Source organism: Panicum virgatum, chromosome 2N (genome assembly GCF_016808335.1).
Source record: "Panicum virgatum strain AP13 chromosome 2N, P.virgatum_v5, whole genome shotgun sequence".
Lineage (NCBI taxonomy): Eukaryota > Viridiplantae > Streptophyta > Magnoliopsida > Poales > Poaceae > Panicum > Panicum virgatum.
Window position 1 is genome coordinate 53,034,949 of NC_053146.1, and position 22,503 is coordinate 53,057,451.

At 45.9% G+C, this 22,503-nt stretch overlaps 1 protein-coding gene across 2 annotated transcripts; it reads left to right on the forward strand.

Moving 5' to 3' along the window:
• Window positions 1-210: 210 nt before the first annotated feature.
• On the forward strand, window positions 211-8,241 carry LOC120661224 (protein farnesyltransferase/geranylgeranyltransferase type-1 subunit alpha-like). 2 transcript variants are annotated; one of them, XM_039939978.1, is made up of 6 exons: window positions 211-477; window positions 564-843; window positions 6,336-6,445; window positions 6,632-6,752; window positions 6,877-6,972; window positions 7,497-8,241. In XM_039939978.1, exons 2-6 carry the CDS (start codon window positions 622-624, stop codon window positions 7,929-7,931), a joined length of 984 nt encoding a protein of 327 aa, XP_039795912.1. In that variant the 5' UTR covers window positions 211-477; window positions 564-621; the 3' UTR covers window positions 7,932-8,241. The 2 variants fall into 2 exon arrangements, with proteins under 2 accessions (XP_039795912.1, XP_039795913.1); XM_039939979.1 differs by lacking the exons at window positions 211-477; window positions 564-843 and adding an exon at window positions 5,863-6,218.
• The last annotated feature ends 14,262 nt before the right edge of the window (window positions 8,242-22,503 follow it).

Genomic DNA, 22,503 nt, shown 5'->3' on the forward strand with positions numbered 1-22,503 from the left:
AATTCAGGTCACTATTTTCAATTAGAATATATTTTCATAAAACTCAACAAATTTTGTTCTTAATAGTAATTTGAAGAAAAATCTGCACACGATTTCTATGTCTGCAAACAAAACACTACCAAAGTCTCAAAAGCTTTTTTTTTTGAGAATTTTTTAGAATCAAAGTCTCAAAAGCTTTAGCAGGACATCATGTTCTGTTCACTGACGTGTGGGTCCCGCCGACCCCAGCGCTGGAGCAGAGGCGCAGAGCATAGCGGACGCCCCTCTCCCTCACGCTCACGGCCGCCGCTGCTCTCGCCTGCTCGCCGTCCCCCGCCTCGGGTCCTAGCCCAGAGGCAGGTGGCAAGCCGCCTTTTAAGTCGGCTCATCAGCGGCCAACGGCGGCGGTGTCCTCCCCGACCCCGCTACCGGCCGTTATCGGGCTGAAGTGGAGATCCATCCGGAAAATTGCCGAATTGGGATCGATCTCTTCTGTTGGTAGGGAGCCCTAACCTGTTCCGATTGACGGATTGATTCGCGTGCTTCGTTGTGCGTTTCCAATCCATCCTTCCTTGCTCGAGCAGGTTCATCTTCTCCTCCAGCGCGCGAGTTCGATCCACCTGACCCAAGGTGCGGGTGCCGATGGAGCACGCTAAGTCCGGCCCTGGCAGTTGGCCGGAGATGGCCGACGTGGTACCCGTGCCGCAGGACGATGGCCCCAGCCCCGTGGTCCCCATCGCCTACCGCGACGACTTCCGCGAGGTCATGGACTACTTCCGCGCCCTCTACTTCGCGGGAGAGCGCAGTCTCCGTGCCCTCCGCCTCACTGCCGAGGCCATCGAGCTCAACCCGGGCAACTATACCGTGAGAATACAGCTTTTTCTCTCTCCTGTTTTTTGTTCCTGCTTTATTTTCATGGGGTTATTGGAAAATTAAAGTTTCCTGTAGTGGTTGAACCATTTAATTTCGTCTTAAAACCGCGTAGCGCTGTGGTCTGAGCTTCCCTATCTACAATGGAGGCTATTTCATTGTCTAGTTATGAATTATGATTATACAGCAATGCTGCAGAAAGTAGAAACAAGCAGTGAGGTGGAGCCAGTTTTAGTAAGTTGGAATTTTCCATGTAAAGTGGCCGAACAGGTATTGGTTTGCAGCTTTAGATAGTTTGTATTCTGATATTGACACTGCCTATCATTCATTCATCATGTTTTTCTTCATCCATGTTATTTGTAGGAGGCCACAACATGCTGCCTGGCCATAATTTTCTCCCTGTGCTATGTTTCTTAATGCATTATGCTACATTTCTTGAACAGCAATGGTGTTCTGCAATGTAGCACGGACACAGCAGCTAACTGGCATGTCGGTGTCCGACACCGTGTCCAACACCAACACGCTGTCGATATGGCGCCGATACGTATCGATAGAGTATCGGCATATTAGATTGAAAAAATAAATATGTTTAGTCACCGATACTTCACGGACATGGCACCGATGCATCTCCAATTGGCTCAGACTTGAGAGATAAGGGAGGTGCGGTGGCAGTAGAAAGTCCTGGATGTAGTAAATGACTACCCGGTGGGCTCAGTGGAAAGGGGGTAGAGAATTGGGCTGGCCTATGTATGGCTGGGCCAATCCATTCCCTTCTCACTTTCTCTTTTTTCCCATTGTCTTTTTTATTGCTATATGTTTGCTACTTGAACAATTTGTTTTGTGGTGATTATATTCCTTAATAAAATGTATATTGTCGTGTCGTCGTGTCATCATTTTAGCAAAATGGTGAATCCTCGTATCGAACACGTATCCGATACGCTGTCGGAATTGGTGCAACGTAGGTGTTGTTGTACTATCTGTGAGTTGAAGTTTGTGCTATTGCTAGTGTTAAGGCCCAAGAGGCCCACTATGCTTATATACACACAACAAGACTACTGTCTCTCTCTCTTGTTCATTTTCTCTCTTCATCCTCTCCATAAGGTAACATGGTATCAGAGCAGGTTGGGTTAGGGATACCTCATCCCACCCGAGATCCACTGTTCCGGCGGCCGTCCGCCGTCGCGGATCCGCGAGCTGCGGGCCGCCATCTGCCCGTTTTGCAGCCGCCCGTCGTGGCTCGCGTGCGGGGGTGGCCCGTCGCCGCCCTATCTCATCCCCGTCGCTGCTCGTCCCCGCCTCCTCCGCCGGCCGTTTTCATCCTCGCGCCCTCGCGCTGCCAGTCGCGTCCGCGCCCGTCCGCGCCGTCTGCGCCGCCTGGCCGCCGTCCGCCGCCTCCTACGACGGGCCACAGCCGCTACAGCTCCTCCTCTCTGCGCGCCTCTGTCCGCGTGCGTCTCCGCCTGTCCGCGGCCGTCGCCGCCCCTGCCTCGTCTGCAGCTGCCCGTGCGCCCGTTGCAGGCCTCCGCCCCGTCCTCTGTTTCAGTAGCCAGAGGGAGCAGCCCGTGCTGGTTCTGTGCTGCTGCTCTGCTGGTGCTGCTCAGCCTCTGCTCTCTTCTGCTGGTGCTGGTGTTGTGCGCCTCTGCTCTGCTCGTGGTCTGCAGAAAGGAAAGGAGGGGCAGCGCCTACCTCAGTTCTTCTAGTCGTCCTCGTGCTGGACGTGCTGCTGTCCTGCTGCCTGTCCTGCTGCTCAAGATTGGAGCAGCGCTATTACATCACTCCGTTGCTGTTCTACTCCTCTGATTGGTTGCTATTGGTATTCTGCTTCTCTGCTGCTCCAGAGGTCAGTTGTGGCTGGACAGTTGTGCAGCACAGGTTCTTCATATAACCAGTGTTCTCTGTTTTGAGTACAAGTATTAGCATTCTTCAATATGATGCAATCCAATGCTATAGCCAGTGATATTGAGCTTGATGGCGAGATCTGTACTAGTGGATCTGTGTCTATTGCTGCTGCCTCACATGTCACTACTCCGTATTAGGTTTTAGATTCAGGGGCTTCTTTTCATGTGACGTCTGACAAGTCTAAGTTGGTTGCCTGTAAGCCTATCACTGATGGTACTTCTATCCACACGGCTGATGCTACATCTTGTCACATTACTCATCAAGGATCCCTTCACTCTTCTCATTTTTATATACCTGATGTCTCGTGTGTACCTCAATTATCTATGAATTTTCTATCAGTGGGTCAGATAGCTGATATGAACTGCTTTGTTGGATTTGATGAGTCATCTTGCTTCATTCAGGACTGTCGAAATGGGAAAGTGATTGGGACTGGTCATCGCCGTACAGATTCTTCTAATCTCTATGTTATGAATACCCTACGTCTTCCTTCTTCCACTGCTCGTGTATCATCAGCAGCGTCATCATCGGCTTCATCTTTTGCGAAGTGGCATCATCGTCTTGGCCATCTTTGTGGGTCTCGATTGTCCACCTTGATTCATGAGGGACGTCTCGGACACATTCCTATTGACTCTAGCTTCCACTGTAAGGGTTGTAAATTTGGCAAACAGGTACAACTCCCATATTCTAGTAGTACTTCTCATTCTACTAGACCTTTTGATCTTATTCACTCGGATGTTTGGGGCCCTTCGCCTTTTGCATCCAAGGGTGGTCATAGTTACTATGTCATTTTTATTGATGACTATTCTCGATATACTTGGATCTATTTCATGAAGCATCGCTCCCAGTTGTGTTCGATTTATCAATCTTTTGCTCGCATGGTCCACACCCAATTTTCTACTGCTATTAAAATCTTTCGTTCTAATTCTGGAGGAGAATATTTATCTTTAGCTTTTCGTTAGTTTCTCACCTCTGAGGGCACTCTTCCTCAGCTCTCATGTTCAGGTGCTCATGCTTAGAATGGTGTCGCTGAACGCAAACATCGTCATCTCATTGAGACTGCTCGGACACTTCTCATTGCATCTTTTGTGCCCTCTCATTTTTTGGGAGAAGCCGTTTCTACAGCTATATATCTAATCAATCGACAACCTTCTTCTAAACTTGCTGGAAAATGTCCTGGTGAGATTCTTTTTGGGATACCTCCTAACTATGATCACCTTCGAGTTTTTGGGTGCACATGCTATGTCTTGCTTGCACCTCGTGAGAGAACTAAGTTGACTGCACAGTCTGTTGAATGTGTTTTTCTATGTTACAGTCCTGAGCATAAGGCTTACCGTTGTTGTGATCCTTCCTCACATCGCATGCGTATCTCTCGTGATGTGACATTTGTTGAGAATCGTCCATTCTTTTATAACCCTTCTACTCAGCCCTCAAATTCTCCCACAGAGTCCACATCGTTTCTCTTTCTTCCTCCTATTTCATCAAGTGATACGGCCACACCACCACCACCGCCGCCGCCACCTGATACCCTTATTCCCGATCCGGCTCCTTCCATCACACCTATTCCTGTTGAGCCTCCATCGCCCCACCGCCACCTCCTCCACCCTCTAAACCACCTATCACCAAAGTTTACACCCGTCGTCCCAAAGCACCCACCGAACCTCCATCTACTCCTCCTTCCTCGGTCACTCCCGATATTTTTAATGATTCTAATACTCTTTCTGAGTCATATGATGCTTCTGATGAGCCACAGGTTGGTCAGCACTACAATCTACGTGATCGTACCACAATTGAGCCACATGACAAGTTGGGGTTCCCACGTGTTGGTGCTGTTATTGGTGAGCCATCCAGTTACCATGAAGCTGCCAATATTCCAGAGTGGCAAGCTGCTATGACTGAGGAACTTGCTGCACTTGAGCGCACATGTACTTGGGATCTTGTTCCATTGCCATCTCATGCAGTACCTATCACATGCAAATGGGTATTCAAAATTAAAACCAAATCAGATGGTTTTATTGGGAGATATAAAGCTCGCTTGGTTGCCAGGGGTTTTCAGCAAACTCAAGGTGTTGATTATGATGAGACATTTGCTCCAGTTGCTCACATGACCACTGTTCGCACTCTAATTGCAGTGGCTGCTTCTTGTTCTTGGATTATCTCTCAGATGGATGTTAAGAATGCTTTTCTCCATGGTGATTTACATGAGGAAGTGTATATGCAACCCCCACCAGGTGTTCATGCACCTTCAGGATATGTTTGTCTTTTTCGTCGTGCATTATATGGTCTCAAACAGGCTCCTCGTGCTTGGTTTGAGCGCTTTGTTTCTGTGATACGGGTTGCAGGCTTTTCACCAAGTGAGCATGATCCAGCCTTATTTATTCATTGTTCTCCGCATGGACGCACTTCTTCTATATGTTGATGATATGTTGATTACGGGAGATGATATGGAACACATTTCTCATGTGAAGAAGCAACTTGGGGAGCAATTTCAGATGTCTGATTTAGGTCCTCTCAGTTATTTCTTAGGGATTGAGATTTTGCGTTCTGCCAAGGGCTATTATCTTTCTCAGTCCAAATATATACAAGATCTTCTTGCTCGCTCTGGCATTACCGATAGTCGGATTGCTGCAACACCTATGGATCTTCACTTGCAGCTTTGTCCTACTGATGGTGCCCCCTTGGAGGATCCCTCTCGATATAGGCATATTGTTGGGAGTCTTGTTTATCTAACTGTTACTCGACCTGACATTGCTCATGCTGTGCATATCTTGAGTCAGTTTGTGAGTGCTCCTACTTTGGTTCACTTTGGACACTTGCTTCGTGTGCTACGTTACTTAAGGGGGACATCATCTCAGTGTTTGCTTTATGCTTATGATAGTCCACTCCGTCTTCATGCTTACTCGGACTCCACTTGGGCGAGTGGTCCCACAGACCGTTGTTCAGTCACTGGTTATTGTATCCTTCTTGGTTCTTCTCCTCTTGTTTGGAAGTCCAAGAAGCAGTCAGCTGTATCTCGATCAAGTACAGAGGCAGAATTTCGACCACTTGCCACTACGACTTCAGAGATTGTATGGCTTCGCTGGTTAGCTGATTTTGGTATTTCTTGTGATACCCCCACACCTCTCCTTTGTGATAATACTGGAGCCATACAGATTGCTAATGATCCGGTAAAGCATGAACTCACAAAGCATATTGGTGTTGATGCATCTTTTACTCGCTCTCATTGTCATCAACAGACAATTGCTCTTCAGTATGTGCCATCAGAGCTGCAAGTAGCAGATTTTTTCACTAAAGCACAAACTCGAGAGCAACATCGACTTCATTTGCTCAAACTCAATGCTTCCGATCCTCCACCTCCGCCTTGAGTTTGAAGGGGGGTGTTAAGGCCCAAGAGGCCCACTATGCTTATATACACACAACAAGACTACTGTCTCTCTCTCTTGTTCATTTTCTCTCTTCATCCTCTCCGTAAGGTAACAGCTAGTACTACCGGGTTTTTTAAGTTAATGTCATGTATTTCATTTTGATATCAATCAACCCTTTCGGTAGTTACCTTTCTGACTTTACTGAATTAATTGATTACTTGGTAGGTCTGGCATTTCAGGCGCCTTATCCTGGAGGCACTAGACTATGATTTACTGCGAGAGATGAATTTTGTCGAAAAAATTGCTGAATGTAATCCAAAAAATTACCAAATCTGGTGAGTTCCACTATGAAAACTTATAGCACATTTAGTATTTCATGGAAACTAATCTCCTCATTGGTGGTTGTGGAGGTTTTATGTAAACAATTGGCAATTCCTTGACTTCCATAATTTTAACTTTATCTATCTTTCATTGCTGTGAAAATCATGACTAACCCTTCAGGGTCCATTTATTATCTTCAGGCATCATAAGAGATGGCTTGCTGAGAAATTAGGACCTGATGTTGCGAATAAAGAGCATGAATTCACAATGAAGATACTTGCTCTTGATGCCAAAAATTACCATGCTTGGTCTCATAGGCAGGTATGCACATCCCATTTTACTGTATAATAAGTCTTCCACGTTTTGGTACTGTATTAAACTGAGCTATGAGTATTAGTAAAAGCTCTGTTCTACTAGCAGTATTTCTTTATTACAACTGTTGCAGTGGGTTCTTCAAGCACTGGGTGGGTGGGAGAGTGAATTGCAGTACTGCAATCAGCTACTTGAGGAAGATATCTTCAATAATTCAGCTTGGAATCAGGTTATGCTCTGTGCTTTGTCTCTTAAAAATTTTCTATTTTTGTATGCAATTTCACCCTCAGAATATCTTCATCATTTGAGCTTCATAGATCATTTCATTCTATGAGTCTTGAGAACTGTGCACTTTTTCTTGATTTACTTCCTCTATCTATTTATAAATGTATGACACTATAAAAATTCACATGATTGCACGTAAACCTTTTCATTGTTATTTGTAATGACTGTATATAAGAAAAGTATTATAAAACTAGAGTGTTGGGAGTGTTTTCATAATTATGGTACCATGTTCATATCGCCTGCATAGGTAGGCAACTTCATCTAATTAGTGGTCAAAGCTGGATAAAGTGGACAGCAGCATACTGCCATGGAATACAAATCGATTGTATGACTATTCTTGACTTTCTATTGCCTGTTACATTCTTTCATGTCTGCTTGCCATGCCTCCTGGGTGCCTTTTTATCTACTGAGTAATTGAGATCAGCCATTTAACTTGCACTGATATATGTTGAATTTGTTTTGCAACAGAGATATCTTGTAATAACAAGATCACCGCTTCTTGGTGGCCTTATGGCGATGCGTGATTCAGAATTAGATTACACAATTGAAGCTATTCTAGCAAATCCTCAGAATGAAAGCCCTTGGAGGTACCTCAAGGGTCTATACAAGGGCGAGAATAACTTGCTAGTAGCCGACGAGCGCATCTCTGATGTTTGTCTCAAGGTCTTGAAGAATGATTGGAGTTGTGTATTTGCTTTGAGCTTGTTGCTTGATCTTCTTCGCTCAGGTTTGCAGCCTTCAGATGAACTTAAAGCCACTGTTGAACCAATAAGGAACTCCAACCCGGAAATGGCAGATGCTGATCTTGCGACAGCAGTTTGCTGTGCCCTGCAGAAATGTGATCCCCTCCGGGTAAATTATTGGTCTTGGTACAAGACCACCCTTTCTTCTCAGATCTCCTAACATTACATGGGCTCACAGCTTGTTATCCTCGTTGAACTGGACTCTGTGAGGTAAACATGATTTAGGTGCCTTGAGTTAAAGATGGTTTCACTGGATCTGCATGATGCAAAGCCAACCAGGGCGGACAGAGGGTGTGTATGACTACCTTCATGTTGATCTGACAGCAACACATGTACTGGATTTTGCTTGGCAGAATTTATCATTGTTATTTTTCCAAATAACACTTTCGGCAACAAATGTAACCTCATACAAGTAAGCTTGAATATATTGCAATTGTCATGCAAGCCTACATGAGGGCATGTTTTGTGTTTGTCTTTTGCTTCGTTTTTGTTTAGCTAGACCTGGTGAACCTGCTCACTCGACTCCCTCTCCTTCCCAACTCCCACCCCGCTCCTTCCTCACTGTATTTTTCCCTCGCTCTCTTCATACTCTTCAAGAAAACCTAGAACTAGAGGCAGAAAAGAGTGAGAATCCAACCAAAGGACACCTAGTAGGAGTAGCTCGCCTTTGACCTCTTCCTCTTCCCGGAGCTCAAGGATGCCATGGGTCGAAGTTAGCATAAAGCATAAATATTATTGTTTTCTATAAATTTGATCAAACTTAGAATAAATTGACTCATGACAAATTCAGTTTCCCTTGTATTTATGAACAGAGTAGAAATTATCAGTTTCCTATCTTCTTGACTCATAATGAAATATTCCTTTTTAGGTTCCTCGGCCAAAGAGATAAAACCTTCACCACCATATTTTTTTACAAGCATATTCCATAGCCCACTGCCTTTCAAAGAATGAAAGAAAGACGTTTACTTACTCCCTACGGGGAGAGGGTGTGCATAATTACCCAGATGAATCCGAAATCGAAATACTCGAGGGCAAATCAGAAATACCCGAATATTTGATCACCGGTCACCATTCAAGTACATGGCCTAATAGACCGAACTTATCTGTGCTAATTCGGGTACCAAATTAATGCCCACAGCTGACTTGTCATTCAACTAGCCAACAGTATTTTTCTCTCACATCAAATCAGCATCAGCCACCAGCTAGTAGTCAGTCAGCAGTACTTTTCACTTATAATAAATCAGCACCAGCTATCAGCCACATCCAGCCGAACAGAGGGCACCTGGGCATTTTGAGTTTATGGGCCAAACTTTGGCTACCCCATCAAGGCGATGACTACCAAGTACCCGCTCATGTGCCCTCGCGGCACTTGGCACTTCGCTCTATTCGGCTGGCTGTGGCTGGTAGCTGGTGCTGATTTGTTGTAAGAGAAAGTACTGCTGGTTGGCAGCTGGCTGGTGGCTGATGGTGATTTGGTGTGAGAGAAAAACACTGCTAGCTGGCTGACGGACAAGCCAGCTGAACAGAACGGATTCGTCGTTAATCCTAGTCACGGTCTTACGGAGATGCTGTAAGTCACCCTAGGATGCAAGTGTCGCTCACCAAGGTGGAGCTTAGTTAGGGCCAATAGGAGCCATGCCCCAACTTCTAAAATTTTTGCAGTCCCATGATGAATGTAGTAGTTTTTTTGGTCTAGCTGCTAGTTAAGCTTGAAGTTGGCCTCTCTCTCTCTCTCTCCCTCCCTTATCTTATTCACCCTCCATTGTGTGTTGGATCCCTTTCAATTTGGGATCAAGCTTCATTGCCGCTACCACCTGTTGCCTGCTGTTACAGGTCATTCTAGAAATCTTAGGAAAGATTAAGAAGGTAAATGACCATATTTGCTTCTATTTATTACCAATATTTGGTAGTAATTGATTCCTATATGTAAATGTACTTTCTAAATAGGGTAAAATAACATATTTTATGGGACAAATTTTGAACTCTAGAATGACTTGTTTTTTTAGGACGTACGAAGGCAATAGTGATGACCATAAAGCTATTGAACTTGAATTGGAACCGTACAAGAACACGATACAATGAGGTAAAGTATAATCAAGACACTGCTCGGGTCAATAATATGTATTTCTATATATGAAAGCCCCGACGCTCGGCGCCGTCTCAGGCGGGCCACGTCGGCCAAAAAAATTTCGCCCGTCCGATTGCGATCCGATGGCTACAGATGAAAGAGAATCTTTTTATTTCGGAGTACTAAATAAAATCTATTTACAAAACCTTTTGTATGGATGGGTTGCAAATCACGAGACGAATCTAATGAGTATACTTACTTCATGATTAACTCATAATTAGTGAACGGTTACTATGGCTACGGATGAAAGGGAATCTTGCTAATATATGAAAGCCCCGACGCTCCGCGCCGTCTCAGGCAGGCCACGTCGGCCAAAAAAATTTCGCCCGTCCGATTGCGATCCGATGGCTACAGATGAAAGGGAATCCTTTTATTTCGGAGTACTAAATAAAATCTATTTACAAAACCTTTTGTATGGATGGGTTGCAAATCACGAGACGAATCTAATGAGCATACTTACTTCATGATTAACTCATAATTAGTGAACGGTTACTATGGCTACGGATGAAAGGGAATCTTGCTATTTCGGAGTACTAAATAAAATCTATTTACAAAACCTTTTACACGGCTGGGTTGTAAATCACGAGACGAACCTAATGCGCATACTTAATATCACGAGACGAATCTAATGAGCATACTTACTTCATGATTAACTCATAATTAGTGAACGGTTACTATGGCTACGGATGAAAGGGAATCTTGCTATTTCGGAGTACTAAATAAAATCTATTTACAAAACCTTTTACACGGCTGGGTTGTAAATCACGAGACGAACCTAATGCGCATACTTAATTCATGATTAACTCATAATTAGTGAATGATTACCGTAGTACCACTATATGACTATGGATGAAAGAGAATTTTGCTATTTCGGAGTGCTAAATAAAATCTATTTACAAAACTTTTTGCACGGATGAGTTGTAAATCATGAGACGAATCTAATGAGTATACTTAATTCATGATTAACTAATAATTAGTGAACGATTACTGTAGCACCATTGTATGGCTACGGATGAAAGGGAATCTTGCTATTTCGGAGTACTAAATAAAATCTATTTACAAAACTTTTTACACGGATGGGTTGTAAATCACGAGACGAACCTAATGAGCATACTTAATTCATGATTAACTCATAATTAGTGAACAGTTACTGTAGTACCACTGTATGACTACGGATGAAAGGGAATCTTGCTATTTCAGAGTACTAAATAAAATCTATTTATAAAACCTTTTGCACCAATGGGTTGTAAATCACAAGACGAATCTAATGAGCATATTTAATTCATGATTAACTCATAATTAGTGAACGGTTACTGTAGTATCACTGTTGCAAATCATAAATTAAGTAGACTCATTAGATTCGTCTCGCGATTTACAACCTATTCGTGTAAAAAGTTTTATAAATAGATTTTATTTAGTATTCCATGTATTGCTCAAATATTCGATGTGATGTTTTTGGGATAAAATTTTTGAATCTAATCACGACCCTAATTTCTATATGTGAATGCCCCGAAGGTTGGCGCAAGGACAGACTGGCCACGTCAGTAAAAAAGATTCCTACTATTCAATCCTAAATTGACAGGGCATGTGATTGGCCGTGCTATTGTTATCTTTGAGGCCTTGAGACACGAATGGTCCACGAGTCAGCTATCCATTCGGTCACTGCAAAATATCTGAGTCTAGAACTCTCGACTGGTAATTTTAGTGGCCTCCGAATGGGTGTGTGCTCTACTGCAACGACGGCAGAGAAGCTAGGCCGGAGAGCCACGCGGCGAGTTTGTGCGGGCCGCCGGGCACGCCCTCGACGGGTGCGGCGAGTTTGTGCCATCACCGGCGGGCAACCCGGCCTCGCTCCGGCACGCTGTGGTGCTGTAGGTCGGGCATGATAGCCGCGCATTGCATGGTGAGGAGATGCCCCATGACCGCTCCCGGCCGCCTTTGACGGCGAGATTGAGATGTCGGATTTCAGCTACTATTTTTTTTGCCTTCTTTGCTTTAAAAATAAATATCCTATTTCTATCTATGTATATCCATTTGTCTATACATCTACTACAAACCTCTATATAAATTTATATTGCCAAACGGAAACAAGTAAATAAATTACGCGCGCCAAGGCGCGCGCAAGGCACTCGTTATAGTTATATATGAGAAAACTAAGCAGATCTGTAAGTGTACCTGTGAGTATTATTCTAAGATATCGAATCCACGAGAAAAGAAAGTCCACAAATCAAGAATATAATTCATGAGGGATATGATAGGAGTGAAGGAACCATATAAGTGGGGTTGAGAAGTCTTCCTAAGGTAGACACTAGCTATGAGTACTATAAGTAGTTAGCCTTTACAAATTCTAGTTGCTTTGGGACTTCCGAGTGTGTAACCGCAGAAAAGGATGAAAGGTTACAACTTACAAGAGACTAGACATCATCCTACGAGATCAACCCACAAGTGGTGGACCGCAAAATACAAAGTATAGATACGGATGCCACCATCCAAATGTCTACCACAAGGGTTTTGTGGGGTTGAGTGCAAAAAAGGTGACCTATAATCTAAACACAAGTTTACACTAACGACTACTTCCTTTACCGTATGTTTTGATTTATCAAAGCGTACATGTTAAAGAAGGACAAGCAACCTACCGCAAAGGAGAAACTCACAATAAAAATTTCTTAGAACAATAAATAAGCTATTATGAGCTTGAGCTTGAGCTTCCTTCCTCCATGTTACAAAGTCGGAGAGGGACCAACACTTCCAAATTCTTTCAGTAACTCCACTTCGGTTTGCGTGGAACTCATTTCTTCTTCTCCATCCTTAAAAGTGTGGCACTAGGAATGGGTAGTTTACAGCACTCATACCGTGTGTTTGGTTCCGGGACGCGGTGGGTTGGGTTGGTTCCATTCCTCGTTTTGGGGATGGCTCCAACTTCTACTATGTTTGGTTCATTTTTTTAGTTTGGGGTTGGGTTGGTTCTAGTTTTTTGTTTGGTTGGTGGAGTCAAAAATACAGAGAACGGATGACGTTAGATACCGTTATACCACTATTCACTGGGCCCCATGTGTAAGAAATAGACCCACATGTCATCCCCCTCTCTCTTTTTTTACTTTTTCTTCTCCTTTATCCTCTTCCTCCGGTCTTCCATGCGCCCGACCTCCATGCGCCCGACCTTCCCGCCGGCCGCCGCCATAGCCCCCGCCGCCGGATCTGCGCGTGCCGCCGCGGCTCGCTCGGCCCGCCGGCATCCACCTCGCCCGCCGGCCCCGCCTTCTCGACGGCCGCGGCCGAATCTGCGTGCGGCCGCCGCCGCGCGCTCGGCCCACCGGCCCCATCCGCCGCCTCCTCGAGCCGGCCGACCACGGCCCCACCCTCTCGCCGGCCGCAGCCGGATCTGCGTGCGGCCGCCGCCGCGCGCTCGGCCCACCGGCCCCATCCGCCGCCTCCTCGAGCCGGCCGACCACGGCCCCACCCTCCTGCCGGCCGCCGCCATGGCCTCCGCCGCCGGCGCCCTCCTCCGCGATGCCTCCTCCGCCGGTGCCCTTCTCCGCCCTGGCCGCCGCCGCCGCAGGCTCCCTCCTCTCCCTGGCCGGCGCCGGCACCCTCCTCTTCTCTTGGCCGGCGGCAGAGAGACGGGAGAGAGATGGGGCAGAGAAACGGAGAGAGACGCAACCGTCAAGCGGAGCGGAGCGGACTCGTCCGCCAGATTTCGGCGGACGGAGCCAACCCCCATCTTCACCGAATATTCCCTTCTTGGGTCCGCTCCATCCCCTGCTGCCTCCATCCAAACACTCCAAAAAAAGGTCCGACCCATCCAGGTTGGACCCCTTCTCTCAACCAAACACACGGATAGATCGGTCATGAGCAGGGGTACTTGTAGGTGAAGGAGGCTTGGTGCGGCCACCAAGTTAGGTCGAACCGCCTCACAAACACACTACTACTATTACTACTACTACTATAGAATTATCCATTCCAAACAGCACATCACCGCGGGCTTAAGCTGAATCGGCAGTGATGATCCCTCATCACCGCTTGCCACATCCTTTTTTTTTGTTTCCCCTCAATCATCCCCAAAGTTATTTCTCACCTTGCTCCCCTCCCCTTGTCGCTCCTCATCTTCCCCACCTCCCTCCCATCTTCCTCCCCAGCTGCTCCTCCCACACCGTCACTCATTCCCTCTCCACCGATGCTACTCCACCACTGCCACTGCTCGCCTCCTCATCCCACGGCGCTCCTCTCCTCCCCTGCCTCCCCTTCCCTCCCTTCCGCTCTCCTTCCCGCCGCGGCCAGTGCACGGGCCGCCTCCTCCCCACCCCTCTCCTTCTCCCTCCACCGTCGCTGCTCCTCCCACGACGCTCCTCTCCTTCCCCGCCCCACTTCCCTTCTTCTTCCCAGCCTCCCACCCCTCTCCTTCACCGCCTCCCTTTCCCTCTCCTTCCCGCGGCAGTTGGTGAGCATGAGCTACGACATGCGGGCAACCATTGCGAGAGTAGGCACAGGCGCGTGGCGGGTGGGAGTAGCGGCGGGTGCCCGGGGGCTTGTTTTTTCAAAGAAAAAATGTTTTGTGATGGCGGCAATACCGCTGGTTGTGAAACTGGAGGTGATGGCCTACTCCATCACCGTCGAGTTAAATCCAACGCCTCCCAAAACCAGCGATGATGTCTATTTTGAACCGGCATTGGTGGGAGCGCTGGAGTAGTGTCAGATTCTGGCACTCATCTTCATCTTCATAAGGAATGTTCCATATGATGTCCAAAACCTGGTACTTGGGGCACTTTTTTTGGGAGCAGGCCGAGTGTCTTGGTCCAAACTAGGTGAAGCAGGAATAGCTCACAACCTTTTGGTGCACTGCCTTTGACTCCTATATGGTGAGGATGAACTCTTAGAGGTGATTTGGTGTTGGTTTGATTGGTATTCACTCGAGTGTGAGCTTCTTGATCCAAGTACTAATGCCATCTGGCCTTATGATGCGCTGACATATATATGGAGAACAAGCATAGAGTAAACTTTTATCTATTTAAGATGGAGTGAGAAGGCTTCTAGAGATGAATTGTGATTCTCTATTTATACTCAAATTCGTCCAATAGGCTCCTGTGTTCAAGTACTCCACAAAACTCGTGAAACTTATTAGTTTAATCAAATTTAACCTAGAATGACTTCATGAATATGAATTTCCATGGGATATTGGTGGTCGAAGTCATAAGATAACAACCGCCAACACTTGCTTGTTCACTTGCACCACCTCTACCCTTGACCTTAGCCAGCTTTGGCATCACCACTAATGGCAAAGTTGTGGTCTGCTAACCATTGTGAGCATGTCACAACCCACTAGCCCTTTTGTTACCATATAAGTAGTGGTACCCATACCACCCGATTTGTAGCTCATCAACTTCGCCACTCTGTGTTGGGGATGAAAGGACCTTGGATGTCGTCTAGAGGGGGGGTGAATAGGCATTCTAAAATTTCTGCAAAATTAACACCTGAAAGCGCTGTTAGTACACATACCGGTTGTACAGACTTAACCGCAGAAACTAAGAAGGCAACCGGTCAGACCGGTTGTACAGACCGGTCAGACCGGTCCTGTGCAGAACCTGCCCAAGATCAGAGTTTCTCCCCTCTTTTGCTCTAGCACAAATGTAACTTGGTGTAGTGTTTTTGTAGATAATGTCAAGTATATTTCTAGTCCCTGCACACACAAAAATAACACCATCAAGTAGATCGAAGCGGAAGCACAAAGTAATAGCTAGAGAAATGAGTAATGAGGCAAACTACAAAGGAGACACAAGGATTTGTTTCCCGAAGTTCAGATTCACCAACGTGAATCCTACATCTCCGTTGAGGAACTCGTTGGGCTTGAGTCTCTTGCAACTCGATCCCTTGAGTTGGGTCTTTTTCAACCACTTCCTCCTTTCCACTATCTTGATCCTTTCCACCAAGGGGGCAAGATCACGCCCGCACATACTTGCCGCTGCTCACCACACCGTTGGGAGCTAGCCGGCGACACCTAGCCGTCTAGGAGGCAAACCTCCAAGAGTAACAAATGCAAATCGAATCTTTGACGGAACCAAGAGTGCTCAAGCTATGGTTGCTCTGAGCTGCTTGAAATGGAGCTCTCACAATGGTCACCTTGCTCACACACACTCAATCTCTCAACCCAATCCAAAGATATGAAATCTTGTTAGCACAACTCACAAAGAGTGTTGGGGAGAGCTAGTTGGTCAACAAGAAGGCTCAAGAAGCTCAGAAGAATGCAAGGAACTAGCAACTAGGGTTGAAAACGGGACGGGAAAATCCCGTCCCTACCGGCACCGTTTATCGTCTAAACCGATCGTACACCGTTTTCTCGAGAAAAATAGGAAAACGGGAAAAAATGGGAAAATCGGTGGTAACGGGAACGGAATCGGTTGGGTTGTTTTCCCGACCGTATTCTCGGTTCCCGTTTTCAGCCGGGAAAATTTCCGCGGGAATTCCCGTATTCATGACCACAACTCCCATTTCAACCAGTCTCCAATTACATCCCCCAGTCCCCCGCCCGCGCGCCAAGGCCTAAACGGCCCAACAAGCAAACTCCCTCTTCCTCACGCAGGAACCCCCATCCAGATCCCAACCCGACGCCAGCCGACGCACCTCTCTCCTCCAGCCGCCGGCCGTCGCACCCCTCTCCAGCTCTTGTGGCAGAACCGCCCAAATTAATCCGGCTCAAGTGCACTAACCATCATCCTAAAGGTAATCCCGGCTAACACGCACTTCAAACGGAGTAATCCGGCAGTGCTGTCGGGTAAAATCCCAAAGAATCCACCTGAGCGTCGATCGAACCCAAAGCTTACATGCAACCCACACGAAGGTGAGTCCAGAGAGTACAACATTTCACAAATATATTACATTATAGAGTCTTAACTTAATTATTACAAACCAAGTTCGAAATCTCAGAAAGGTACTTGAAATTCAAACTGAAAGTAATTCAGAGTTTAACTGCAGCGGAAATAAGGCGAGTTCTAAACGACGATACAAGATGTCATGATGAAGCCCGTACATGACATCACTCGGCATTGTCATCGTTGGCCGGAGTCGTATCCCACTCCACCGACCAATCAGGGAGTAAAGTACATGGCCAAGTCAAGCTAGCTATCTGATCTTCAAACGTATCACCTGAAAATAAAGTTGAGCCACAAGCAAGGCTGAGTATACTAATACTCAATAAGGCTTACCCGACTATGGGTATACTTGGCCCACTACCTAAACATGCAAGGCTTTTGGCTGGAGGGGTTTGTTTCGCCGAAAAGCAACTAAGAGTGAATCCTTAATTTCCAATTTTAGCTTCAAAATTCTAATTTAATTGACCATTCTAAGTGAGCATCTATCCAATAGCATACATGGTGGAAAACAATTATTTTTCATCATTCAACCATATTCATCATCCTCATTGTTCCACTTCTTACTCTATGTGGCAAAAGGGTTAAGCAGTCCCAATATCCGTGAGAGGCGGACGATTCGAAACGAATTTGTTAACCTGGCCAGGCAGACCTAAACACACGCATGGGAACCCGAGTCCCCACGCAACATTTCCCCTTTTTTCCGGCTCGTGGATCAAGGTCACCCCCTTCGACTACAAGAGCCCCACACCACGGTCGACGTCGGGTCGTGACCACGCTTGCACCCTGTAAGGATCGATGGACCAAGAGGGGGGGTGAATTGGGCCTTTTTCAATTTCTAAAACAAAGTATAGCAACCTTAACCTATGCAATGCTAGTAGGGCACCAATTCACCAACCGGATAACTAAGCTACTAACACAAGCTAAGAGAAATAAAACAAAGTAAAGCCTAGCAAGGTAGAGCTAAGTTATGATCTCTAAGTCAAGCACATGAGTAAATTGCATGAAAGAAAATGCTTGAATAAAGAGAGTGGACAAGAGACGACCGGATTTTTTCCCGTGGTATCGATGTGTTGGCACACACCCCTAATCCACGTTGTGACACTCTCAAAGAGTCTTGTCACCTCCCAAGTCACCGAGACGAGGGCGCTCGCTAAGAGTCTCCGTTCACCATCCCGGCGTGGTGGAGATCAAGCCACGTACAATCTTCTTCTCCGGGCTCCCACAATCCTTGGCAAGCTCCGCGAGAAACACCCCGATCACCAAGATCGCCTAGGTGATGCCAATCACCAAGAGTAACAAGCTAAGGCCTTCACTTGTGCAAGAACCGATCACCAAGAACGGATGCACACTAGCTTCTCTCTACTCAAGTCCTTAATCTTGCTTCTTGATTGATTGAAAACACAAGTATGTGAATGATGAAGCTCAATGTGGCTCTTGACTATAGTATGAGTGTATGGATGTTGCCTGGTGTCAAGAGTGGGCGAAATGACCCATTGGAGGGGTATATATAGGCAGCTCACACAAATAGAGCCGTTGGAGAAAAGCTGCCAGAAAACTGCGTAGCGCCGGTTAATCCGACGTCCCTCCATTTGTCATCGTCGGTTTAACCGGTGAATGTAAACTGCCTCTTCTGAAAACTAGCCGTTACAACTTGGGCAGATTGACCGACGTATCATCGGTTTAACCGGTGAGTGTAGTTGTCCACTGATCAACTGAAAAACCAAGTCTCTGGACAACTGCACCGACGTTAACTCAAACCTATCGTCGGTTTAACCGGTGAGTACAACTTTTAAATTCCCATGAAAAACCATCTCACTGGTCAATTGCACCGACGTCTTGATTCAAACAGCGTCGGTTAATCCGGTGAATAGAACTTGAATTTCCCTGGAAAAACCAACTCTGGACTAATGCACCGACGTTAAATTCAAACACGTCGGTTTAACCGGTGTATTGAATTTGTCCAGACTCTGCTGACTTCGTTTAACCGACGTATGGAAAATTGAGAGCGTCGGTTAAACCGGTGTATAGACTTTTTCTGATTTTGTCTTTTCTGATTTGAGTCTTGAATGAAATCCAAATATTCTTGAGATATAGTTTGAGAACCACTTATTTGAACTTCTAGAAACCTGAGTGACCATAGTGTGCATCCATTTTCAAATGACCATGTCCATGCTCAAGTTACTTAGCCTTAACCCCTCTTAATAGTGCGATCACTACAAAACTATAAAAGCTATACTAACCTAAGTGTCCTTCTCAACCTTATGACACTTAGGACTAGAAAGATCCTTAGTCTTGACATAAAATTGAGTTGAATACCGAGATCGCCTTTTTGAATAATGAAATTGAGGGATCTCTTTTGACATATGACCAAATGAGCGATAATGATCTATTAAGCTGCACAAACTCATTAGTCACAATAATGGTTGTCATTAATCACCGAAACATACCTTGAGGGCCTAGATGCTTACACACCCGCATGTGGCCGCATGAGAAACAACGTTCAAAGAGGGTGAGGGAAAAGTCTACTCCTCGGGCCGATCGGGTATATAAGCTTAACGATTACCATATTTCTCGGCATATGGTTAGTATGTTCAAATGCTTAACCACCACTACCACACACTGCGGCCTTAACATTTTTCACTAAACAGACGGATCATCAACAAGTACCATAGCCCCGTCCATGGACGTTATGATTGCAGCATGTGGTAGACATTCAACTCCTATGAGCTCGCGAGTGACAGGAAATCACTCGACTTCTACCGAATCATTAGCATAGCTAACTAGCGACCTAAACCAACTAGTGTTCAAGCATATGTACCTCGGATCATGCAACTAAGGTTTCAATCAACTCCTTTAAACTTACATGCACAAGTATATAGAAACAATAAGTTGCATAGAGTTCAAAGTAATAGGTCATGCTCCGGGGCTTGCCTTCCTGAGCGTACCTAGCCTTGGGCTCTTCCAAAACTTGGTTCGGGTGTTCAGTGGCTTCAGTTAGATTCACTTGAGCTTCACGCTGCTCACTCTCAGACTCCGGCACCAGCTCGCACGTACCATCAGCGATAGTAGTCGAATCTACATGAATGCATATGCATGAGTTGTTGTGATGGTAACAAAACTTATATTAATCCATTGTAGGATTATAACCTAAGTAACTCATCTACCAAATATTGGGCAATCATTTATAAAGTATTAATTATCGTGATTTAGTTCATAAAAGAACTAGGGTAATTTTCCAAAACGCCACTAATTCATTCCTAGTCATATAACATGTGCAAGCTAGGTATAAAGTGAAAGTGTAGTTAATTACATCCTCTGGTCATGAAATTTCCACACATGGTAAGAAACTTAATTAACATCCTACTGTAAGAATTTCAGCAAGTTTCATGTAGCAGAAAAAAACATGATAATTATTTTACACAGCCACTGCTAGAAACAAGATTAATTTGTATAGATCAAACCAGGTAAGTAATAGTACTTAAAATTTAAAAAAGTGTTTATGATCCTATTATGAGCCTACTGTAAATTTTCAGATTTAAAAGAGCAATAAACTAGGCATGAAAAATGTAATAAAATAGAGCTACATGGAACAAAATTAATTTTCACAGCTAGTTCTACGGAGTTCTAGAGATTCAAATTTTTCCAGCATGATACAATTTTCAAATAACAGATCTGGTAAAAATATTAGATTTTTAAATGCATAGGAACTATTTTCCTTGATTTAGTGTAAATATCCATGCTATTAATTAGTTGGAGTTGTTCCACTTATCTAAAAATTCTAAAAAAATTTGTACATTAACTAAACATCAATTGAAAGGTTTTGTAAAAGTTTCAGCTCATGAAACAAAGTTCACCAGCAAGTAAAAACAAAACTAATTAATCAAGACATAAAGCAAAATTTAAATAAACCTATAGTTTGGTGTGTCAAATGGACCTCAAATTTTTACAAAGTCCTACACTTGCAGTCTACAACAATTTATCCAAAATTCACCTACAGATCATGGCTAGAACTTGAGATCTAAATAAAGGACTAATAAATTTGTATTTAATCTAGAACAAAAACCAGTGAGCAAATGAAAAAGTTTATGGAATAAAGTTGTAGATCTAGTATCAAGGAACTCAGATCAATTGAGTTTGCATTTTAAAGATTTTTCTACGAATTTATATCAATTTTACAAGTTTGCCATTTTGAAAACAAAAGAAAAAGAAAACGAAATGTTGCATCTAGGCCCCTAGAAAGATTTGGGGGCTTGCAAATATGCCCCTGGCCGGAGGCAGGAACAAAGGAGGCGGTGCCCGGCCGAATCCCGGCGAGTCCGGCCGCCGGCGGCGAGCGAGGAGAAGTATCAATATCCGAAGAAGTGACCGCTGAAGCTGCCGGCTGCGTCGACTGTGGAAGCAGGGACTCCTCTACTGCTCCTCCCCCTGAAGGTGCTGCCTGAAGTGAGGAAGGGAGGGCGACCGACTGAACCGCTGACGGTGAGTCCTGAAAGAGTGTGGTCGCTGGCAGTGGAGAGAACAGTGGACGACCGGCAGACCCAAGTAATGCGGACATCGAGAACGTGGTCTCCGGTGTCGCTGAGGTAGCTGGAGCTGCAGTAGGGGCTGGAGCTGGTGTAACGGCAAGCTGAGGTGCTCCAACACCCTGAAGGCCTGGCTGTCCTGGCTGCTGCGGGGCGAGTCCGGTGTGAGAGTAAAGCTGTGAGATCATCCCGAACATCGCCATCATACCCTGCTGCATCTGCTGGAACTGAGCGTCTGTCCTCTGTGAAACTCTGTCAATGAGGCCGACAAAACGCTCCTCTATCGCTGCACGCTCTCGGGCTGCCTCTCTCTGAATAGCAGCAATCTGAGCCTCATGGGCTCTCCTGGCCTCCTCCTGAGCAAGTCTATCCTCCCTCTGCTGGGTCACGAGCTGCTGTAGTAGTGAAGTGAGCTCGGACGGCTGAGTCACCTGAGACTCAGAGACTGTAGCAGGTGCTGGTGACTCTGGAGCTGGCTCTCTAGACCCCCCTGCCTCGTGGTCGTGACTAGCTGGGGCTGCTGCAGGGAAGTACTCTACGTCCTCGGAGGAGTCTGACTCAAGCTCAGACCAGTGTATCTCATCCTCTCCTCCGGGAAGCTGTGCCTCTGCTGCTAGGAGTGCCTCATCCTCCTCTGCCACTCGTGCCTGAACCTCCGGTGACAGTCGAGCCATCGCTGCTCTATCTGCGTGTCTGCCCCTCCTCCTGTCCTGTGGAGCTGTGGGTCGGTAGACAGGGAACCTGAGAGCCTCGTCGTGACGGTAAGGGGCACTGATGGGTGACTCTGCTGGCACTATCATGGAGCATATGTAACTGATCCAGTGCGCATAAGGAAACTATCGCACCACACCCATCCCATCAGTGATCACATCCTCGATCTCAGCCAGAATAAAGTCAACTATATCAAATGGCTCGTGAGTGAGGATGTGTAGGAGCAAGAGCTGCTGCAAACCTGTGAACCCCTCTGGGTAGCCACTCCTCGGTAACAGAGTCCTCCGGAGTGCCATGTGAACAGCGTAAGCCTCTGGGGTCAGCAAGCTCGGCACTCTGGCGTAAGAGGCTGGGAACGGCTGGCGGAAGCACTGAGTGATCGCCTCGTGAGAAGGAGCAATCCCGCCAACCATCGCCCTGCGGGGTGGATCTGAGTCCCCGTAAACCCTCTCGTGCAGCGAGACGTCGACCAGGTCAACTCCAAGTATACCAGCAATGGTCGCCCTC